This window comes from Coloeus monedula, assembly GCF_965178545.1.
Source record: "Coloeus monedula genome assembly, chromosome: 3".
NCBI classification, from domain to species: Eukaryota; Metazoa; Chordata; class Aves; order Passeriformes; family Corvidae; genus Coloeus; species Coloeus monedula.
This window is the reverse complement of record NC_138783.1, coordinates 114,859,044-114,883,005: the sequence shown is the minus strand read 5'-3', so window position 1 is coordinate 114,883,005 and position 23,962 is coordinate 114,859,044. Positions and strand designations below refer to the sequence as shown.

General features: G+C 41.4%; 1 protein-coding gene across 5 annotated transcripts in view; it reads left to right on the top strand.

Moving 5' to 3' along the window:
- Positions 1-520: 520 nt before the first annotated feature.
- Positions 521-23,962, top strand: part of PKNOX1 (PBX/knotted 1 homeobox 1) — a 39,035-nt gene continuing 15,593 nt past the window's right edge. Inside the window, exons 1-5 of one of the 5 annotated variants that reach the window (XM_082278709.1) lie at positions 521-596; positions 11,286-11,367; positions 15,657-15,758; positions 17,837-17,964; positions 19,099-19,270. In XM_082278709.1, the coding sequence (XP_082134835.1) occupies positions 15,708-15,758; positions 17,837-17,964; positions 19,099-19,270 (351 nt within the window). In that variant the 5' untranslated portion in view covers positions 521-596; positions 11,286-11,367; positions 15,657-15,707. Of the gene's footprint in view, positions 597-3,920; positions 10,048-11,285; positions 11,368-15,656; positions 15,759-17,836; positions 17,965-19,098; positions 19,271-23,962 lie in introns of those variants that run through there. The other 4 variants (XM_082278711.1, XM_082278710.1, XM_082278713.1 and 1 more) reach the window with 4 other exon arrangements.

Below are 23,962 nucleotides of genomic sequence, written 5' to 3'. Positions count from 1 at the left end.
GCAGGAGAAGTTCCTGGGAAAGCCTGTGGGGAGCCTCCATCGCAGCTCCCGCAGTCGGGGCTCCCCGGGGCGACCCCCGCCCGCTCCAGGCGGCTCCCGGGGGCATCCTACAAGACGCGGGGACTCGCAGCCCCAACAACGAGCCAAGGGACTCCCCCAAGGCCGGGGAGCCGCGCCCTGAGGCGACCCCAGGGCGAGCAGCGAGCGCTGGCCGAGGGAACGCTGCAGGAAACCGCCATAGCAGCCCCCGCCTCTCCCCTCATGCCGGAGCCACTTGGTACCTCCCTCCTCCCCCCACCCCCAGCAGTGGTTTCATCCCCCCGCCTCACACACGGCGAGGGGCGTGGCCTCGCCCTCCCGGCTTCCCCGCCCCTTCATCCATATTCATGAAGGCGAGACGGGCGGCCCCAATGCGGAGGGGCGGTGCGCCCAAGCCCCGCCCTCCGGCGATGAATATTGATGAGGCGCGCCGTGGCGTCGGGGGCGGCGCGGGCGGCGATTGGCCGGGCGCGGCGGCGCGCGGTGACGCGCGCGGCGGCGGTGCGGGTCCCGATTGCTGCAGCCGCTTGTCAGTGTGACGAAGATTGGCACCCGAGGTAAGCGCTGTCACTCAAACCCCGCTCCAGCCCCGCCGTCCATCACGGCGCGCCCGCCGCCCGGGCACGGCCGCACCGGGGAAGCGGGAGAGCGGCTGGGGAAGGGGCGAGCGGGGCGGCGGCGGCCAGGGGAGAAAGGGGCACCCGCGCTCCGCCGCCGCTCGCACGGACCGGGGGGTTTAAGGGGCGGTGGCGGGCGCGGGGAGGGGAAGGAGGGGAAAAGCGGGGAGGGGTGGGGGGGGGGGGGAGCGAAGCGAGGAAGGTTCTGGAACGGCCGCCGTGCGCCCGTTGTGTCCCGGCGGGGGCGCGCGCGGGGAGGGGACGCGGGAGCGCGCGCGGGTCCGCGCGGAGGAGGAGGAGGAAGAGGAGGAGGAGGAGGAAGGAGATGGGGGCTATGGGATGGGGGGGGGAGGGAGGAAGGGAGAGGAGGCGACGCGATGCTTAAAGGGGCAGCGCTGTGCTGGCCGCTCCTCGGAGGCGGGGGGGAAACGGGGGGCGCTCCGGGAGCTCCGCCGCCGCCGCCCCTCGCCGCCTCCGCGGGCCCCTGCACCGGACCGGGGGCTCGGACCTCCGCGGCAGCTGCACCCCGCTCTCCCTCTCGCCCTGCCGTGATTCCTGTCCCCCTCCACACCTGCCCTGCCCCGGGGGGACAGCAGGAAGGGGATGCGGAGATGCCCCCCGGCCGCTGCCCCGGTGTAGGGGATGCTCCCCCACGCCCGCCTCGGCGTTCATAGAAAGCGGAGCCCGGTCGGGGCAGTGTGCGCAGAGCCGCCTTGGGTTTCTCCCTCGTTTGTATCTTCTTTTCGGTGAGACCCCGTGGTCTCCCGGCTCGGTTGTGAGCAGACACCTTCCCGACAGCCAGGCCGAGGGTTCCCGGGTGTTTACGCGGCCGCAATTAGGAGCTGAGACTTGACACTGCCCAGAGGCCCTGCTGGGGATGTGTGTAAACAATAATAAATCAAGCGCTGGTTTTATCCCCAAGTATTGCCTCAATGAGCCACATGTCCCAGGTCTCATGGAGCAGTCCATGGCTTTCCTTCATTCCTACCACGCTGAAGTCTGTCAATTAACAATATAACATTATAAGTAGTTAACACATTCGTGATAATTCTCTATATAGCTTATTGATATTTTTAAAAATAATTTATTAAATATTTTCCGTAGTCTTAAATGGTCATATGTAGTGTAATTTTAGAGACAGGTCACAATATTCATTTATTTTGTTGATGTGCTGCTGCTGAAGTTTTTGGTCTGTTTTTGCAGTTTTGTCTGAGTAAATGACTGGTGTGGTTTAGGGAGGAAGAATCACAGAGTGGTTTGGGTTGGAAGGGACCTTCAAGTCATCTTGTTCCAACCCCATGCCATAGTCAGGGACACCTTCCACTATCCCAGGTTGATCCAAGCCCCATCCAGCCTGGCCTTGGACACTTCCAGGGATCCAGGGGCAGTCACAGCTTCTCTGGGCAACCTGTGCCACGGCCTCACCAGTCTCACAGTAAATATTTTCTTCCTAGTATGAGACACTGGTATGAAACCCTTCAAAGTGAATGAATTGCTGGTTTGTTGGCTTTTTGTGTTTTTAAGACATGCACTTGAGAGCTGCCCAGGCAAGATTCATTTTTGTCCTTACCCCTCTTCAGAATAGGTTGTGTGCATTCCATTAAACAGATCCCAGGAACAGGGAACATGGGCATTATGTTCTGGATGGTGGAAAACACTTGGGCTAAGATCCTGTGGAGGATAGCAAGAAGGTGTAGGTCACTTTCAAAGTATGCTAAATATCTCATTTAATTTTTTTTTAAACTAAAAAAAAATCCTTTCTTTGCTTTTATAAAAAACGTGCACATATAGTTAGTTTCTAATTTCATTCTCAAGTGTGCTCTTGCACAAAGTTTCACTGTAGATTGTTTGATGAGGAGAATTGTAGCAGCTATGGCTTAGGATAGCCACAGATCTTGCTGTTCTCCCTACTGTGAATACACTCACAGGTTGTTCCCTGTCCTCTATGGGATGTCATCTGTTTATGGCCCGCCTGTGCTCTGGGGTTATATCCCTTTAGCTATATTTGTATGTGTGGTTGAAGTGAGATGGCTTCTGCAGCTGGATGGCGTCCTGGTCAGTCCCTGTTAGCTGCATGTGTGAATTTTATGGATTACACTGAACGGGGAAACAAATTGTTGTGATTGTATCAGAAAGCCATCCTTACATGTATTTCCAGACAGTGTCATTGCTACACTATCAAGAACAGCAAGTGGTTTTGAGTGCGTTTTCTGTCACCTAAAATCGCAGATTTATCCTTTTCCGAGTCTGTGTGTAGCCACATATAGAATCATTGCATTCAAGTTTTCAAACATTTCTGGAGGAAAAAATCCCCCAAACAATCCACATAGTCTATTCAAAATAATTCTAATTATTTTTTTCATGTATGTTCTATCTTCAGTTTATTTTGTAAACTGTACAGTATATTTTTACTCTTGACTGTCACTGCTTGACATATTTTCCTGTTATCTCATAATTAAAGTATCCCCAGGAAAACTTCAGTGTAGGTTTCACTGTGTTTTCTTTACATAATCTCCAGTTCAGTGGTGAAAGGCAGAGCTCAGTGTGCTTCAGTCACAGGGTGAAGATGGGAAGTGTAGGAACTGTTGTGCTGCACTGGGATTTTGGAGACTCAGATCATTTCTCATTGGTCTCCTCAGTGGGTTTGAGCCATGCATTTTTTTTTTTTTTTTAATCTGTGCTTGTGTGTATTGCTGGGCTGAAGTTTTTCTTGTTACCATTTCCCATGTGCTGATAGAAAACCCAAGAATTCTTCACATTTTGAGTCCATTGTTGTTGTTTTTAGGGTTGGTGGGGATTTTATTTTGTATTTGGAAATTTCACTTTGGCATGTAAAAAGTCAAGCTGGGATTAAGTAACTTACAGCCTTGATTTGTACTCTTAATACAATTTGGACTATCTCGGTTAAATAAAAATAACATTTTAAAGCTAAGTCCTTGCAGCCTTCCATGATAGGACTGAAAGGAGTTTAGAATGAATGAAATATAAATTTAAATTTATTTTAAATGCTTTAGTCTTATAAAATGGATAGTCTTCTACAAGCTGTAATTTCTTCTTCAGAATTTTGCTTTCCAACTGTATTTTTCTGTGTTGTAAATGCAGTGCTCTAATAAAGCCCTGATAATTCTGATTGCTACCACAGCAAGTTTAGAAGTGTTCAGGAGCAGTTCAATTTCCTGGAAAAGAGTAACTCTTTGGTGAAATTAAGCCCTGTATTAGTGGCCAAGGGTGAACGATCACAGAACCACCACTGTGGCAGTGGAACTGCCTGTTTTAATGGCCATGTTAATGTCCTGAATGAAGCATTCCAAATTGTATTTCAGAATATTATGTCGTGGTCTGGTAGCCAAATGTTGCCTCTGCAAAACTGACACGTATGTGAAAGCTTACAGTAAAGCAGATTAGTATTTTTATTTTGGTGTAAGTAAGACCAAATGCAATTTTTTGTGTGAAATTAAAAATGTTGCAAATGTTACTTCTCTCTCTCTCTCTTGCAGCAGCAGCAGCTGGTTACTTCAGTCTCACTTGTTCAAAGAGTCTATAGGTTTAAAAATGAGAAGTCTCAGAGGGATTTATTTTGCCACAGCTCAGTGCTGTACAAAATGTAAAACAACTTACTGCTCTTCTAAGCAAGAGGATGCCAAGAGCAAGGAGAAAAAGCTGCTGATGGAGTTCTTTCATTTGCTTACTTGGTGCCAGATGTTGCCAAAATCTTGTACCCAGCCCATTCTAGATCTCCCCAAGGGAACTGAACACTAAAATATTCACACCTGTAGCGGGTTCTTCACTTTGTTCACTGAGGCAGTTTCATACCAGACCTGTGGAACACGGGACTCATGAGGTGGAACTGGGGGTGGGGTAGAAAGTGAAATAATGGCACCACGGATCTGGAAATGCCAATTTTGTTGTTATGGAGCTGTGACACATTTTTATGAAGTTGGTGAGGGGCAGTAACTTGGTTCCCCTGCCAGCAGCAAGGGGATACCATGTCATGTATGGCAGTGAGAGGTAAAAGTTGGTGTTAGAAAGGGAATTAAAACTTAGGTCTTGTTCTCGCATGGTTGGTTCTTATCCTTCACAGGAACACATTGTTTGGGGTTTGATGTGGCAGCTGCTCCAGGCCATGGTGTTCTCATTTTTTAGTACCTAGGTGTACAAAAGAGGTATTTGCTATTAAACCTGAGGGCCATTTAAGTACACAGAGAGTCAAAAGGTGATTTTTGAAAATGGGAGTTGAGTGTAATAATCACCGACTGTCCCTTACCCTGCTGTGCCCAGAGAGCTGCAGCTCTCTCTTCTGCAGCTGCTGGGAAATTCAGGCAAAAAAGTAGAATATGGCAGCTTACTTCTGGTGTACTGAAAGAGGGATCCATTTCTTTTAAACCTCCAAATTCCAATATGTCTTATTGGTGAGCTTTTGGAATTGCCTGTGCTTTTTCTTGAGGGCAGAAGAAGCTAGGAAGTGTGGCTATACTTCACATCCTGCTTGGCTTTTTACGACTTACATAGCAAACAAAGCAAAGGGTAAAGGATATTATCATATTTACTGAAAAATAAAGTCCAAGCCTTTTATATTCCAAGGAAACAGAGGCAATTAAAGAACAGAAATTGCAGCTTTGTACATGTTTAACGTGCCTAGAGAACGGGGGAATGAAAATGTGTGTGCTGTGTTGTATGTTTTTGTAACTAAAGAACTTCTGGGTTAGTTTGTGATCGCTTAATTTAGGTGTTCTAGCCCAGTTTTCTGCATTCTAGGCCATATTAGCAGCAATATCAAAAAGAAGATTACCTGGTTATCTTTATTATTATTTTGAGGGGTTTATATAGTTTAGTTGTTAGTCCTGCTGAAATTTGCCATGATGAATATGTTTGAGCAGGGTTAGCCTGCCAACTTTAAAATGACTCAACATCTTGAAAATTACTCTAAGAGAAGGTAAATGTCTTAATTTAAAAGAAGGGGGGTATTCTTCTTATTTAAGAGCATATCAGCAGTTGAGTTGTGGATTTTAGTGTTGCAGAGGGGAAAGGAGCATAAGCATTCACATGGAGCATATGGCTGTTCCTTGAGAAACTTCAACAGACCATGAGCTCTTGGAAAACATGGCTTATATATGTTTCTGGGCAAATATTTATTAACTAAATTATCTCAGTATTCCATGTGACATGAGTATCTTCCTGTCTGTTGGTCCTTGCCTGTCACCTGACTGTGCAGTCATCACCTGGACCAAGTAGTTCAGCATGATGCAGCTCACAGCAGTAGGTGATGGGTAAGTTTAATCCTAAATAGTCTTTCTTCACCCCAGAACACTTAGGCAGCAGTCATAACTCCTGGAGGGATAGAGACTTGTGTTTGGGAGAGGTGGGAAGCAAGAGTCAAGCAGGAAAGGAAGAGTTTTTATTTAATCATCATTTTGTAAAACAAAATGGGGGTTCATTTTAAGGCCTACACTTAGTAGGAAAACAAAGTTAATTCAGGTTTGACCCAATGTTACAGTCAAACCAGGGAGGATTCTGGGAAAGGTAGTGATGGATTGGAACTGGATTTGACACAGAGTTGCAGGACCAGGATTTTGTGTCACTTCCAGGTTTTTTGGCTAGTCAAAGTTAACTCTTGATTCATTAATGGGCTTGTTATTCCAGAAATTGTAAAAGACATAAAAATGAAGTAATTGATAAGGGAACATCTTGATCTTGATGAATTGTTTAAATGCCAAAAATGTGTAGAGGGCATTTTCTTACCCATTCGACATCCAAAGTCCATTTTAAATTAGTTATTATTTTAATAAAACTCCTCCTCACCCTTCAACTGTACTTCAATAGCATCAGGAATTCAGCCCTTCATAGAATTATTGGAAACTTTTATGGTTTTATAATAAAAATGTTGGAAAACATAACATATGCTTACACAAACTGCTCACATTGTAAAGTATTCAATAGCAATAAAGGCAGAGAGACTGGTGGTTATTCTGTGTCTTCTTTATGAAACCACAAAGCATAAACACAAAACAAGATTCATTTCAGTCATAGTTTATTGGGTGCTGATGCAAATCATGATGAAAATAGGATTTCCTGTTGCTTTGGTTTAATTTGCCTGGAAGGATATGGTTCTATGAGTGTCTCCAAAAGTAAGAGATTCGGGATGTGCTTGTGTGGATATTCCAAAGGCTTCAGTGGCAAAGGGATGGAGTTGTGTCTAGGACATAAGCAACCCTGATTATCCATGTGGGGAATGCCAGGGAAATGGGGAGGGTGGTGGAGTTCTCACCTTTTTTTGTGTTTATTGATTTTTAAATTTTTTTAAATGAAATTGTGTTTGAAAAAGTAATTAAATATCAGTAAGTAGGAAAGTTGTACAGAATCAGTTCCAGCTGTGGAAGTGCTGGTCTGTAAGGGGTGTTTGTAGTCTTTCCAGTGCCACCCTCTTGCCACGAGAGCAGCAAGGCAGATGTGACACCATCTTCCTGGGTTTTGGGTCCAACACGTTACGACAGCACATAAAAACTGACAGCAGAAAAAATCATTCTCTGTCCTTTAACAAAAAAATATGTGTGAGGATTCATGATGTGTGTGTGAGGATTCTCATGCTGGACCCATAAAAAGTCCTCCAGTTTGTAGTATTGAAAATACAGAAAAAAGGAATCTGCATTTATTATGTGAATATTGGCAGTGGAGGAGGGAGTGATGGGAAATATTTTTGCTCCCTCATACCCTAACCCCTCAGGAGTCTTAGAATAATTAAAGAGGGAGGTTTTCTTTCCCCCAATTTTTGTTTTTCTCTTGCCAAAATTGCTGTTTAGTCCCCTAAATTCCTCACTGTTACTTTATGGGGCTAATAAAGCAGGGTCACATTGCTGTGTGAATTGGGTAGGAGAAATGAGATGCTGCAGGAAGTTCCTTGAATTTGAGGACCTTTCTAGAGTCAGAAGAATGAGGATTCTATTTTGCAGGAAGTAGGAGAGCAACCTGAGGATTTCCTTCCAGAATTCCAAGAGCTACCTTGGGCAGGATACCTGGCATACTGAGGTGACATTTTATGACTGGGTTAGGTAGAATTCCTCATCTTTCTTATCCTTGTTAAGGATGATTGTGGTAAATTGGTGATGACGTGAATTGGGAGTGTGACCCATGATTATGCACCTTTCCCAAGAAATACACTGGTGCACACACCAAGGATGTGTGCAGAATTAGAAGCTGGAGTTCTTCACAAGACCCAGATCCCCTCAATTTTACTTCTGTTGTTGTGCCTGGAGGAATTCCTATGATCTGTGCATCCTTAATATTCATTTTATCAGTTAACTGCATATGCAATTTTAGCTTATAAACTGGCACATTTTTTATAATATTTGTTGGTATTTGGTACTTGCAAATAGGAGAATTTACAGAATTAAATGTACCAAAAGCAGAGTTTAAACAAAGCGTGAGTTGCTAAAGGAACACAGATCTTTTAATGAGGTGGTTTGTTGTTGGTCATGCTGTGTGACAATGTGTGGTGGTGCTTGGAAGGTGGTCTGTGATATGAATACTTCGTATGGCTTGTTAAGATCTGAAATGGAGGGATACATACAGAGGATGCTGTGAAAGATTAATGGGACAACAAAGCTGTAGGTCCACTGTTGGAGACATCTTGCTGAATAAAGTCATTGCTGCATAGTATGTATGTTCAAAATCCTACATGCAATCCTACATGATGGTAGCTTGGAGTGTAGCCTGTATTTCTGAAGAAATTCAACTTTAGTTGTGGATTTTAATTGATTTTTAATTTTCAGTTTCCTAAAGTATAATTTTCATTCCTCTTTTTAATGTAATCTCATATTCATCAAGATTAACATATAAATAATTCTATTGCACCACCAAACAATAAAGGGAACAAAGTGACACAAAATAAATCTCCTTTTACTGCAGCCAAAAATTGGTTTTGTGGCTTTTTAGGGCTTGACTCCCAGGGCAATTGACAGCATAGCTGTTGTAGAGTAACTGAGTGGCTGTATCTCTGTGATGGAACTCCCTGAGGCTGGTGTTATGTTCCTGAGCAGGAACATTGTCTTTCTTCAAAGTATAATATTCTAAATAATGACTCTACTTTATAAGTACATGAGATAGAGGAAATGGAAGCCACCTTGGTGCTGAATGAGGAGAACATCCTCACTGAGCACAGCTATCATAAACTTGTCTGCATCAGCTTCACATTGATTTGTCTTAATTCCGCTGAATGACTCTGCGTGGGCAGGTCGTTGGAGCTGGATAACCACCGAAGCAACGGTGGAATGAGTCCTGGCATGGGTGCTCTGTTTACTGCTTCATTGTTGGAATCAATTATTACTGTCATTATTTGAACCTAGAAAAATACATTGATCTTAGTGTCTGCTCGTATTTATACACGTGAATGTACACACAGGTCTTTGCTTCCTGCGAGCTGAAGTGCAGAATGACAGGATGACTCAAACGAGGGTTCTTGGACACTTGAATGAACAAGTTCCTATTTTACTTTGTAGTAAAAACCTCAGTGGTGATTCACTTTCTGAGAGACAAAGTTGCCCTTCATTTTGGTTTCATGGTTAGGTATTTTTATTATGATGGCATTACTTTAAAGCTTGTCTGCAAGAGGAAAACAAAAATTGACAAGAGCAAGTCCAGGTTAAGACCCCAGAGTGCCTTGGTGTTGTCTCCACCCTTGAACAGGTGTATCTACTCCCTCTTCTTGCCCCCACTGAGATGTGCAAGAAGACATGATCTGCAAGCTCAGATCTCTCTTGCTGATAAGTTTTAGGGTAGACAGCAGTATTAAATGTTGTCCAGTGTCTCTTGGAAGAGGGCAATAGCACTGCAATATCCTCTAGTTGCTTCTCAGCTACATCCTTCCCTCTGCAGCATCTTTCAGCTGGGCCTGCATTTCTTCAGCACCTCTTTGTTCCTGCCCTCGTTATCTCATAAACTGTCTAGAAACTTGTTATTTCCAGAGTTTCAGCTGAAGACTTTGGAGGCAAGGGCTACTTCTTGATACATTGAATATTTTTGACTGACGAGCTCTGGCAGCAGTGGCACCATCGGTTCTTGGCTGCAGTTGTTTTCAGAATGGCAGAGCAGGATTTTCTGATTTGCAATAGTCCTCCTTATGTCTGACCAGAGACAAGGAATGGATAATTTATCTATTTATCTATCCCAATTAATCTGGCAGTGACCTCCGTTCTGAAGATGCCATGAATAGTGAGAAGTCTTTTATTTGAAAAATAGCCCAGTAAATTGAAGGGAGAATGAGTACCAAAGTGCATGGCATGCCAAGAAGGGAATAAGAGGGTTACTACACTGTCCTCAGAACAGAATTAAGAAGCTGCAAAAATGAGAGAAGCCCATTTTCTGAAGACACAGATCTTTGACAGTTTAAGGAAAAGTGGTAAGAACTTTTAATGTGCCATCTGCTCCTTGAGCCTTCAAGACCAGGTGTATCACTTCGGACTGAAACTCCTTCTTGCTCAGTGTTCAATCTCTAACTAATGGCTGAAATTTAAACTGCCTTAAAACTTCTCAGATATCTTCCCTGCTCTGTTTAGAACCAGGTTTCATGAACCAGAGATGGCATCTAGATTGAGTAGCCCTTCACATTTTGTTTTTCTGTGAACTTGTCTGAAAACCACCACTTTTTGAAAAACAACACGTGCATAAATTGGTTCTCAAATCCAAAGACCAATTTCATCTTGCTTTCAAAAATGTTGGAGTTACTTCTCTCCAGTTCTTATTGTGAACTTTGTCTGTGTGAGAAGCAATCTGATTCAAGATTTCAGCTGTGTTTTAGCCATCATATAATTTCTGGTGGCCTCTGTGCAACCTTAGTGTCTGGAACTTCCCCTGAGATGGTTTTTTAATGCTTTTCAGCAGTTGTGTTTTCTAAGTACGTTTTCACGATCTTTGCTACTCTGCTTTTGCAATCCTTACTACTTTTAAAAGTAGCTTCAATGTACCAAGTGGGTGCTATTAAATATAATTAAAGTAATTTTAAGTGGTAATTTTTGGAAAGCTTTTTAAAATTGCCAAATAATCCTGTAGCAGAACCTGTCTTCACAGAACACAGGATCCTAACAATGGCCCATTTCTAGCATCATGCTTTGATTTTACCATGGATTGTTTTTAAATGATGATGAAGGAGATTTAAATGGGGGAAAAAGTATCTCTCACCTTTCTTGATTTCATGCTTAATTTTCACAACAGTGGCGAGTTATTCCTATTTGCATTTTGTAGTTTTATTTTTGGGATGTGTCTTGTCTAGTCTTGGCAGACAGACACTGAGCCAGAGAGTAAAATATGAAGGTTGAACAGTGAGTGAGTTATTATCCAAATGGAGCCTTCTGTTAGAGGTGTCAGCAGAGACAAAGGTGAATGTAGAGAATGAATGGAATAAGATGAGAGAAAGATCAAATAATGGGATAAGAAGTTCAAGCGTGGGATACTGGGTGTGATTTAGAGATTATTAACAATGCAAAAATTTGCAAAGTGTGCAAAAAAAATTCCTGTCTGTTCATTTCAACTTGATGAGGGAACGACATAATAAAACAATTTTTTAAAAATCATAGTTGGTCTTAGAATGTGTGTTCTGTGGTGTTGTTTTCTTCTGACTATTTCTCTGTTGGTTTTTAGGTTTCTGTCTTCACATTGTACATCAGTGGGATCTCTCTGCTGGAACAAGATAATGTCTTCTTCAACTCATTGAAGGAAAGGGGTGAGCAGCTTTCTCACAGCCAATGTTTTACCTCCTTTAGAAAACAGCATGCCCTGGAAACAACTATCATCATGTATTGTGTTGAAAAGGAAGCCAGTTCTAGATGCTTTTCATGTGTCAGAGAGAATTGATGTTTGTTTCTTTTTAACTTGGTGTGTGAATGTAAGGATCTAATGTTATATAGCAAGTGCCAGGACTAAAGTTAAATAAGAATGAACAAAGAGCCCTGCCGAAATCTGCCAGTCATGCATTTCTCTCTGAAGGACTTCAAAGAAACATGTATGAGGGAAAATTAGAAGGCATGATTACTTGTTAACAAGTCTGTTGGGCAGTTCCCTCACAACCCTAAGAGGGTTGGTGGTTAGTTCCTAGCCTGAAGCGTAACTATTTATATCTGTTACAAACATCTGTTGTAGCTTGTATATGTTAAAAATGATACCACTGATCTCCACCAGCTCACTTGCACCTTCTGTTAATGTTACTGGGTGGTCCCTGTGCCCTTAATTATAAAGGAGTAAGTGGAACAAGTGAGGAGTGATGTATGTCAAGTGATCACTTTGTGTATATGTTTCAGCTCACCTTTAATCTCTCCTCTTACACACTCAACTTGCACAAAGTCTCCACATTTCTAATTATGATTACCCCTGCTCATTTAGCTTCCTTTCTGCTTTATGTTTTCCCTTGATACCTCAATTTATTAAAGGCTTCCCTTTTTTTCCCCTTTGCTTTGTAGACCACAATGCTTTTATGAATTCCCTTTCACCACAGGTATCCAGTGGAGTTTCTGATTGCAGTTCATGCATCAGCTTCCAGTTACATGACCTTAAGTTTTTCCTTGGGTTTTCCACATGCTTTGCTTTCAAAATAAATAGAATGAGAGTTAGTTCTATTCTGTGTGAAGCAGACTGGCAGACTCACCCTCAGGTTATTTTTGCTATTTGTAAGTCTTTGAATATAACACAAACGCAGTTTTCCCTCTACTCTCAATTTCTTTCACAGAGAATAATTGGCATTTGAAAGCTAAGTTGTTCTCAAGTCATATATTCTTGGGTTCACCTCAGATAACCAAATTCTCTGTCCTAAGGCACAGTGTGCTGGTAAGAGATGGTCCTGCTGTGAGCCGAGAATCAACGCACATCAGCCAGAAATTACCACACGAGTAGGTCAGCCAAGAGCAGGGGTTGTATGAGTGCACCACAACCACTTCAGACCGACTCAGCTGCTTTCCATCATAGCCACCTTTAACAGGGAGAGGCCTGAACTAGCCCGGCTGACTAGATGTAAAAAGGATCAGAAACCATCCATGTGTTGTGTGAGCTCCATGGTGGAGCTGTGGAAGTAATTAGCTGTGGCAGGGTGGCAGTGATAAACATCTGGGAGCGATAGGAGCCCCGTCGCTGTCTGCAGCCTGAGCATCTGCTGAGGCTGTGCCTTCTAACGAGCCCTGGGTGCTGCATCCCAAATGAAGTTATAACAGCTAAATCTGTAAATACCTTTTCAGTTACTTTTCTTAAAGTTTAACACAGTTTGTTTCTTGCCTCTACTGAGTACTGAGGAAATGTTTCTTTTTAGTGAACTGAAGTAATTCCTCAGTTAATTCCCTCAACTGCAGTGTGTGATTAGCTCAATTTGTTCTTCTTGATTTGCGGTGGTTGTCTTCACTAAATCTCATCAGTTCCTATCTTGCCTAATAGCTTAATCTTTTTCTACTGTAATTATAAGTCAGAGGGGAAGCTCTTGTGGGAAATAAAGGATATACCCATGTAGAATCCTCTCAGTCATTCCCCTGGGATAAAATAGGGCAAAAGTCCTTCTAGATGAAATAATCTATGGATCTAGCTCAAAGCTGTGCACCTCCTTTCTTCTTTTGTGTGGCCTGGGGGCCTTCCAGATGTGGAACATCTCTTCCTTATGGAAATTTGGAAGGAGGGGTTGGTCCAGCTTGTCTTGTTCTCCAGAAATTCTTGCCATGTCCTACAGTTTTTACTAGTTTACAAGTATTATCTCTCTGGCCTCCCTCTCCAGGTTTTTCTTCATGCCACTAACATGATCTCACATCCCTGTGAACTCTAAGACCTTCTTCTTCTTCTTCTACAACTGTTTTACTTTTTATTTTCTCGTTTTTGCCTAAGAATTTCATCTTTCCCCCACAGCCAGTTTCTTTCTTTAGCAGTGTTTTGTGTGGAACTTATTCAGCTTTGAAATAATCATTAAATAGTGTTTGCTCTTTCTTTGTTGATCGTTTCAACTATTCTGCTTTTATTTTGAAGATAGTCTGGTCCATGCTTTGGATGTCACAGTCATAAATTAAATATAAGTCTTTTGAGAAGGAAGAAAAGCAGCATTTTCTATGTGCCTGTTCAGTCTGTCAATAGAGACAGACACTTGCCCTGGCTGTCAGCTGCCATTTATGAAAGAAAATAAATGTTTAAACATAAGGCAGATGCTTACAGGGCTCATGTTTTAGAATGTGTTCCCTTAAAGTATTTTGAGAGGTATCTCACTTATTGTGGCTAATGCTGATTTAACTTTTAACACTAAGTGATTCATAACTGTAAAAAAGATTTTTAAATCTGAAGAACTTGTACCAGTGAGTGCACTTATGTTGTTCCCTTTGTATTTTTAACTTTCGTGGAGGAATCAGTAACGTTTTTGGAGTTTCAAAGAAAGAATACTGATGTTCTGTAAAAACAGATATAACCTAGTTCGTAGAGGAAGCCATGCTTACATCATCCTGGTGAACTTCTCTGGTCATTGAAGCTGTTTAAAAAAAGATTTTAAACACTGCACTCATACGTAGGAATTACAGTGAGTGAATTTGATGCAAAGTAAGGCTTTTTGAGGTTTCTCCTGAGGAGTTTGGTTTGTCTCTGTGCCTGAAACTGTTATCAAAGAAGGGAACCTTGAAATTTGTCCTGTGTTTCCAAAATGAAACACTCACTTGAGACTATTATAATCTGTAGGGGAAGATATCCAGAAATGTAAAAACTGCTCTTAAAAATGGTCATATGCAGTAGTAGTATAGAATAGTAAGGGAAGGACTTAAAAATAATTGAAAAATTTGTAGTGATGGAACACATTGCAAAAAAAAAAAATTACTCTGTTTCAGATCTTAAACTGGTGAAAATTTTAAAACTTAGTTTTTTCAATACTGACATAAGTGGAAAAGAGCAGAAAACCTGTAATTACTATGTGGATGTAATCTTTTTCAAGACATAAGCTGTGACTTCTTTTTTAATATGGATTTTTTTTTAATAGTAGTTAAACATTAGGACGCCTATGTGTCAAGGAAAATTGACTTCTCTGTTAATAGTTACTGGTAATAGCTTAATGAGCTATGTGATTTCAGTTGTAATGGCTGCAAATCTGACAAGAAAATGAAATGTGAAGTAGTAATTTGATGGGTGCACACTATCTGATGGTGGTGCTTTGCTAATTTATTTTTTTTTAATTACTGTGTGTCTTAACTTAAAAATGTTTAACTCATCTGGGCATCAAACTCCAGCTAATGCCTAGAGGGAATAACATGATGCATAACACATACTTGTGTTTAAATCCTGTTGTAATTAGTATTTCCCAAAGTATCAAGTGTCTCTGAAATCGAGACTTCTGAATTCTTCTGTCGCTTTTGAAACTTTATAATCACGTGGGCCCAATTGCTTAAAATTATTTAGATATTGTTATTATCTAAGATATTGTTAGATATTGTCCCATTCTTTGTTGAACCCTAAATGGCTTGGATGGCAAATTCCTGGTGTTAGAAGTGATTTGAGCCTTGGGTCTCTGAAAGTAGTTTCAGGTCCTACTTTAGAATATGGGATTCACACTCCTAAGTGAACAGGGTATTCCTTAACACTTTGCATTTGGTTCATCATTTTTAACTATTATTATTTCAGCAATGCTCAGTGGGTTGGTAGCCTTTTCAAAACACAGAAACATAACCCTGCCTGTTTCTAGATTTCATGTTTTATCTTAGAATGTCCATTAAGTAGTGCAGAAATAAGTGCTAAAGTTTACTTGAAGTTTGTGAGTGTAAAAGAACCTCAGCCTCTTATTAAAATTTTTACTTTAACATATAAAAATATACTATGAACTTTCTGCTAATGAAACCTGTTATAGTTCCAAACTGAATTTTTTGTTGTTTGAATGTGCACATGGCCATTGTTATCAATAAACTCTCCGAGAGGTGTGCATAAGTCTTAAATTTTACCTTTATTTTTTCTTCATCGTTTAGAACTGGATTCTAAGTGGCCACTTCTGTAACTGATTTTTTTTTTTTTTCTTTAAAGAATATTTGTTCACACTTATGATGATTTGACATAATTAATGTCTTAATAACCATGATGGCAACACAGACATTAAGTATAGACAACTATCAAGATGGACAACAGGTAGGTGTGTTTTCATTTCTCTAGGAGCTAAATATAGTTAGGAGGAAGAAAAAAAAAATAGTGACTTTGTCCTTAGTGCCTGCTTTGGCATTGTTTAAGCTGGAATAATGAAACATACTCATGTTATGTCTGGTCATGACGTTTCTTTTTTTGTACAACAGGCTGTGCATTTGTACACTTTAAATTGCCAAATTAAAATGTTGTTAACTGGAGACAAGTCATGAGGTGACCTGTACTCTGGAGACCCATTTTTCTGTTACTCTGTGTCAGCCCTGAGCAATAAATACAAGTACTTCTGTCAGCAGATGGCAACAACAGGGAACAGTCAGAAGAAAACAAATAGCCTTCCACATCTCTTATAAAATGTTAATCTGAACGCAGTCAGATTTTTGATTTTTAGTTTTATTGTTTGTTTCTTTTATTGCAATTGTGATTTCTCTCTCTCCTCTTACCTACCTTACATATTTGACTTTATTCCCCCAGCAAATACATACCATCCTGTGGCAGTGAAAGTCAAATATGTATTTTTCTAAATAACAGACTGGGAGAGAGCTTTTTCTTCCTGTTTGTTGCATATTTCAAGCTCTTGGTGTCCAAGGTAGACAGGTAATTTGGGTGCCTGCTGTTTTTCTAGTTTGGAAATGGCCCACAGAAAAAAACTTGAAGTTTTAAGTGAGCTTTTTCCTCCTCCTAGGGAGATAGAGCCCTAACAGAACTCTGCAGATATATGGCCAACATTTATAATCACTTGTCTGAGTCATCCCCTAATTTGCTCCTCCTTCCTGTCATTAGCCAAGAAATGAGTCCATTAGTTGCATCTTCTTTTTTTTTGCAAGCATTCTGGCTTGAAAATCATTTTTGCTTGCTGAGGGAGCTCTTTGCAAGGCAGGCTGCTCTGTTGGGTGAGAGATGCTGGATTTTCTCAGTTTCTGACTTTGCTAGGAGGTGGCTTGGCCCCAACAGGTAATACAGCACAAACCTTTTGGTTCTTCCAGACTGTGTTCAGAATAGTAAAAAATTTTCTGTTCCTGTTGTGTGCAAATAAATTAAATTCTGTTAAAGTCAGGTTCTCTAATAGTTTCAGGAGGCCTTCCTCTCTGCAGCTGTCAGTTCTGGCTGCCTGGAGATACCTAGAACAGCATCTGTCCTCTACTTGAGATAAAAGAGAAGTAAGAGAAAAGATTGCAGTGGTTTCATGTCTTTGTGCAGATGGTCAAATGGGAGAAAACCAAAGAGTTTAGGCTGAGGGGTGGAAACTGTGACTTTCACAGTTCGGGTTCCTGTAAGACCTTTAGTCCAAAAGGTATTTAGCTGGAGGTGATGGAAAAACCACTTTCAGCACCTTCAAAGCACCCCAAAGGTATACCCAGCCTCCTAATGCAATTTAGGAGGTGGTCAGGTGAAGCTGTGGCTCTGTGTCGCTTTTCCATGGTATAAATGTGTGGTAAATGGATGTGTAGAAGGAGTTACTGCTGTTTTCATGTAGTTTGATAGTCCTAAAATACTTGGTCATTACAGTATGTAAAATGGAGTGCTAAAGGTCATGGGAGATTATGCTTCTATAATTGAAGGACTTGAGGGACACAGAATATTTCAGATCTTTTTAAGAAAATGTGCATTTTAATGGACGGAAAACCCAAGAAGATCCTTTTCCTCAGTATCCTGATACAAGGCACAGTAAGAAATAAGAAAGAAAACTTAAGAGGATAAATTTCTTTACATTGATTTCATCCTAAAGGATTTTTATGCAGACATTCCCATAAACTTCTTGGAGCAGTGTACTGTAGGCTGTTCCAAAAACAGCCACTGCAGAAACAAAATGCTTTAACAATTTGCTAATATCTGTCATTCCCATTTTAAAGCCAAATGCTAAAACTTCAAGTGACCTTTATCCATCAAAAAGTGTCAGGGATTAAAAGATGGGTTTTGTTACTGCTACAACTTCTTGAGTCACTGCCAAGTCACACCAACCTTCTGGCAATTTAGGAGCCCTTTGCACTGCTCTTCCTTTAGAACACAGTACCCTTATTTTACGTCAGGGCTACAGATTTACTTAGAACTTACCCTTTTTTCTACAGATGCAAGTGGTAACAGAGTTAAAAACTGAACAAGATCCCAACTGCTCTGAAACTGATGCCGAAGGGGTGAGTCCTGCCCCTGTAGAATCTCAGACTCCAATGGATGCAGACAAGCAGGCCATTTACAGGTAGTGATGGACTCGTGTTCTGTGTTTTGAAGGGTAAAGGATAGGGTAGAGGATTTATTTTTTTTAATAAAGAAATAATAAGTAGCTTAAAATCAGGTGATCTCTTGGCTGTCTCCGTAGTTTGTAGGGAAAGAAGGAGATCAAAAAGGCTTCACTGTCAGTCATCAGCCAAGGAAAAACCTCCTGAGGTGGTGGGATTCTTCAATTTCAGCAGAGTTTTAAAGGGTATTCCAAGGGTGGCTGCAAAATTTAGCAAGCTACTTAGACTTTAAACTGTGGTCACTATTTGTCATATTGTAGCTTTTATCTTTAATACAAGTTTTTACTTTTATTGTAACTAGGTCAATCTTCACTTCTTTTTCTTTAGGGATAACAATCTATTCCCCAGTAATTAGCTCAAAATGGATTAAATATTGATGAACACACTAATTTGAGACTTTTCAGTGTTAAGTGCTGTGCTAAGCAGTTTGCTCAGGTTTGATGGGGTTGGGTGTTCTTTAACTACTTTATAAAGACAGAATTATTACTGGTTTTCAGGTTAAAGGGGAAAAAAAAAAGGGAAGAAGCCAAACAAAACACCAAAAAACCCCCAACCTGAGGCAGAAGGATGTATCCATTCATTTACAGACTTGTGCTAACTACATCATCTTCTCCTCAGAGCATGATTTCACAGGAGGCTTCTGAGCTCAGCCTGAATACTCTTCTCAATTTTTTAAAGTTATTTCATGATGTATAAGTATGGCTTACATTAAAGAATAAATGAATTTTAGCAGGCTTCATTTAAATCTGCATTCATCCTATTTGTAAATCCTAAATCTCGTTTCTAGTGCACTGTATTAATCTATCTCAATGCCACTCAATTACAGTGAATTAAACAGTCAGAGCTTTTTTGCTTTTGATTGTTCTCTTTAATTAAATATATATGTATTTTACTGCTGTATTTGCCTCTGGAGTGTGGTAAATCAAAATGAAAATAAACTCCTATCTTATTTTGCTCTAGCCAGTGGTGTTATATGCAGTCTCTTCCAGAACTTGTCACACCCATGAGTAACTGTGAGCTTTTCTGAGCTAGATGTCTGAATTTTCACATAAGTGAAAATACTTATTCATGTATTTAAACTTTTTTTTTTCTAGGCACCCACTATTTCCCTTGTTAGCACTATTATTTGAAAAATGTGAACAATCTACACAAGGCTCAGAAGGCACAACTTCTGCCAGCTTTGATGTAGATATCGAAAACTTTGTAAGGAAGCAGGAGAAAGAAGGAAAACCTTTTTTCTGTGAAGATCCAGAAACGGATAATTTGGTAAGTATTAGCTGTTTGTTTCATTTCTGAAACAATCATCACATTTGCAGCTTCTTCCTAATTTCTGATCTCAACTGGTTCTCATAGTTTCTCCTCATGTTTTTCTGCCTGTGAGAGGTTCTTCCTTATATTAATGCTTAAAAATATTTTTTTCAATTTCTTCTGACGCCCTTTTCCCTTTTATCTGTAAATTTACATCAGGCTCTTCACAGTTGTTTCCTATTCTCAGCTGGCTGACATGAATGTATTGGAGACAAAAAGAAACAAATCCTTTCCATAGCCAGATTGACTCTGCAAATTAATTTTAGAGTGTTGGGTGTTAAACATATTTATCGAACACATGTAATTGATGTAAATTTTTTTCCAATTTTATTTAAATCATGGTTCACCTAGTTAATGTGAGAGAAGAGTTGTTATAAGATGAGCTTAGAAAGTCTTTAACCTATACAATTTTTTTCTTTCATGTCGTTGACTCCTTTAGGCTTTTTGAAAGTCCTTCCTTTGATGAAGCTGTGATATCCCCATTTCGAATATACTTGCCTTCAATATTTTACTCAAAAATGAGAGTTAGTTCTGTTCTGCATGTAGCAGGTCTGCTGACTTGCTAAGCCTCAGGTTATTTTCTTAATTTGTAACTCTCTGAATTCAACACAAAAACACTGTTTTCCTGTATCTCTCTAATCACAGTTTCCTTTCAGAAACATAGCTGAAATCTAGTAGTTGGAATGTAGTAGCTGTGGCTCAGTGGGTGAGGAAAGAGCAGTGGTTGTGGTTTATCTTGACTTTGGATGTCTCTTACAATGTTCTCATAGACGAACTGGTAAGACATGGACAGGATAAATGAGCAGTGAGATGGACTGAAAACTGGGTGAACCCCTGGGCTCAAGGGATTCTGGTCAGCAGCATGAAGTCCAGTTGAGGGCTACTCAGAAGTGCTGTTCTCCAGGGACTGGTTGTGGAACCAGAGCTGTTTAACATCTCCATTAGTGACTGGAGTGATGGGGCAGAATGAACCCTCAGCAAGTTTGCAGGTGTTGCAGAACTGGGAGGAGGAGCTGACCCACAAGTGGCTCTGCCACCGTTCAGAGGTACTTTGTTGCTTTTGGAGAAGCAGAAGAATGGGAATCTCCTGGAATTCAGCAAAGGGAAATGCCAAGTACTAACAGGGGAATAAAAAGACAGACTGACTCTTCCCAGTGGTGCCCAGTAAAAGGGCAATAGGAAATGGGCATAAATTGATACACAGGAAGTTCCATTAAAGCTTTTTACTGTGAGGGTGACTGAATACTGCCCAGAGAGTTGTGGAATCTCCATCCTTGGACACAGTCAAACTCAGCTGGACATGGCCCTGAGGAACCTGCCCTAGCTGACCTTGCTCTGAGCAGGAGGGTTGGATGAAACAATCTCCAGAGGTCCCCCTTCCAACCTCAGCTATTCTGTGGTTTCCGTGAGCCTCCAAAGATTGGTTTCCCAAAGATCCTGCTTGCCTTGGCCTGTTCCCTTGCTTTTGGTCATGCATAAACATTCTCTCAGATCCAGCTTGCTTTGGTTGTAGTTGGGCTTGGTGTGTTCAGATAGTCCTTCCTGTCATTGACCTGTTTGTGGTTTTAGTGACAAAGTCTCTTGGTTTATGTGGCCTTTCCCTTTGCCGATGGGCTGCACAAATCTGGCTGGTTTTGCTTGAGGTGGGTGAGGAGGTATTTGTTTATGTCCTGGATTCCGTGGCTGCTGAGGTCAGTAGCAGCTTAAAGTGGAACCACGTTGCAAAATCAAAAGTCTTTGGCATTGAACTCCTGTCCTGTGGCCATATTGTTAGCTGTGACTTTCTGCTACTGGATACCAAGTGAAACCTGAGTGCAGCGTGTCCTCTGCCTGTCCTGGAGGCTGGGAGCTCTGAACAGCTGAGTTCCTACAGGCTCTTCGTTTTGTCTGGGGCAGGGAGCACAAGTTTCTGTCAGGTTGTGAAGTGGCTAGCATGGCTTTCAGTCTCTTTTTCAGCTTGAAATACTGGTGCTTGCCTCAGGGGAGGCTGTAGATGGGTAATTTTTTCTGCCTTCTGTCACATACATTTTTTTTTATAGCGATAAAAAGTCTCTCTTTAGTAGAGAGAAACACTGTTGTGCACCTTTGTTACATCTTCTGCTCTTGCTGTCCTTCCCTTTTTAACTCCAATGTTAATTCAGCCGTTCATCTGGAAGGAGAAGCTGTTAAAACTGATAACTAGACTGGGCTAGAGGGTGGAGCAGAGTCAAACAAATAAGGTGTAAATGCTCGCTCAGTAGGATCAACTTGGAGCCAGAGCTAAACTGAGATGAATTGAGCATCACAACACTCTAAAGAGCCAAATTCAAGTCCTATCTGAGAGTCACAGGCCTGCTAACACTAAGGAAATTGGTCAGCTGCTTCATTTTTTTTCCTTTTACCTCTTTGGGAAGTAGAACTCAGCCAGACTGCAGTTTCTGTGACAGAGCTTCAACTGACAGCTCCAAAACAGCAGAATGTAATTCCATGCTGCCTGTGGGCTAATTAACTAGATAACAGAAATTATGAAGGGTCATAGATAGTGATTGTAGAGTCACTTACAGTCCTGGCAATGTTCCACATTGTGCACTCACTCACTTGAAACATCTTGAATACTCCACAAGAGGAGTTTGGAGTTCATCCAGAGAACCACAGAATGTTAATCTGGGTGGCACAGGCATTAGATCAGTTTGACCAGAAAGGAAGTTCATTAAGAGCAGTGGATGCTTGCTCCAATTTGTATAGCTCTTACTAAGCTATGGTCTAGATTATCTCGTTACTTTGGTATTATAATTCCCATTCTGAATTAATTGGTGGCTTCCTGCATTAGTATTAAAAAGGATTTCAGCACTGGGAAATGCAGGTAGCATCCACCTGAAACTTCACTTTAAGGATATTGCTAAGCCTGGCTTGTAAACCAGGTTTCAAACCCTTGTTATTATCGGCATGGAGGGATTCTGTTCTAGAGGTTCTGTTCTTCCCAGTTAAGCTCTCCAACAGCATCAGTTGGTGATCTTGAAGCAGCAGGGCAAAGGGTCGTGGTCAATCCAGGAGAGTTGTTACCAGGCCTTTTACTTCTGCAGTGTCTTTCCCAAGGCTGGGTGCAATCCTGTGCCATGTGCTCTGGGATGACCCTGTGATTCTGTGCTGCAGAGCTCCTGTTTTCAGATCCTGTGGGAAGGAAGTGGAAGCTGAAGGTTGTGCTCATGTTCTTACTACATTGGAAATGTGCTTTCCTAGAGCTCTAACTTCCTCCATACCGTCTTGGAATGTTCTTTACATCCCCCTTAATCCTTACATCAAGCATCAGTGTCAGAAGACATGTGTTTGCTGTCAATAACCAGATTTTGGTGGTCTGTATTGCTGCCAGAGGTTCTGAAGTGCACATGCTTTCTGGAAGTGTGCTCAGCTGTATCCACATGACATGGAGTGTCATCTGTCAGAGCTCCACACCCTTTGCCCCTTACCCTTTGCTATCTCTGCCTCATTTTCACAGATAAAACAGATCCTGGATTGAAAAGGCACCAGCTGCTCTTTGTTCTCCATTAGTCTCCTTTTGTGCATAGGACATACACAGATTCCTCCATGTCTGAGAAGTTGTTCAGCATGAGTGCTTGCAGAGAGTTTTTTTAGACCTTTCACAGATTATTTTATGTTTTAAGACATTCATTGCTTTACACTTTTTTGTTGCTCACTGCTAACCCAGACGCTGCAGAAATACCACATTGCCTCAGGGTGGTTCCTGCCTCTGGTGTTGCTTCTGTTCAGAGTAAACTTTTCCCACATATGAGTGGATTTTTTAAATTTCCCCACGTTATGGCTTTGTCAAGTCTAGACACAATACATAAAAAGGAGTGTTAAATATACTCTGCCTTTTGTAGTTGAACAGGACACTGCCTTTTTTGAAGACCTCCGAGTTTTTTGTTTCATTTGGGGTAAGGATTTTTGCTTCAGTACCCTCTTCTCAATTCTATTGAATTTTCAGTTGTGTCAGGAAGAATTGTAGTGGTGAAGTCAGCTGATGTCATTTGAATATTGACTGAACAAGCCTTTCTGAATAGTGCTTTTGCTGTTTAATTTGCAGAACTGTCCCATAAACGTCTAGCTATACCTTTTCTATCTATGTCTCAGCTGGGGACTCAAAATAGAGGAGAGAGGTTATCAAAGCAAAAGAAGCACAAACACAGAGTTTGTGTTCTTCCCCTGAAAATCTAAATTGTCCCAGGAGGATTTGGGTCAGGGAGGTAGGTGAGCTGTGAATGTACATCTTTTAATTGGGCTTTTTGAAAATGAAAAGAGTCGTTTGCATGAGAAGATTAGGTGTCAGTATATGGAGATTCTTTCGTGTATGTTGCCCACATATGTAGTTGCTGTGTGGTCTGAAATCCATAAAAAACTGTGACTCTGTGTTTCACATCAGCAAAGGTGAGCTGGGGATCATGACCAAGGCAGTGCACGCTGTGTCTGTGCCTTTGCACCACGGGCTTGAGGCACTGAAGGCAGGACACAGCCACAATCTGAAGCATATTTAGGGTTAAAGATACCATTTCTTAAATTTGGAGACATACTTATATATGAATAGGCTCTGGATAGCAAGAACTGGAAGTTTTTCAATAACTTTTCTTTCTCTGCTCAGTAGTTTGCCATTATCTTTACTTAAAACAATTGCAA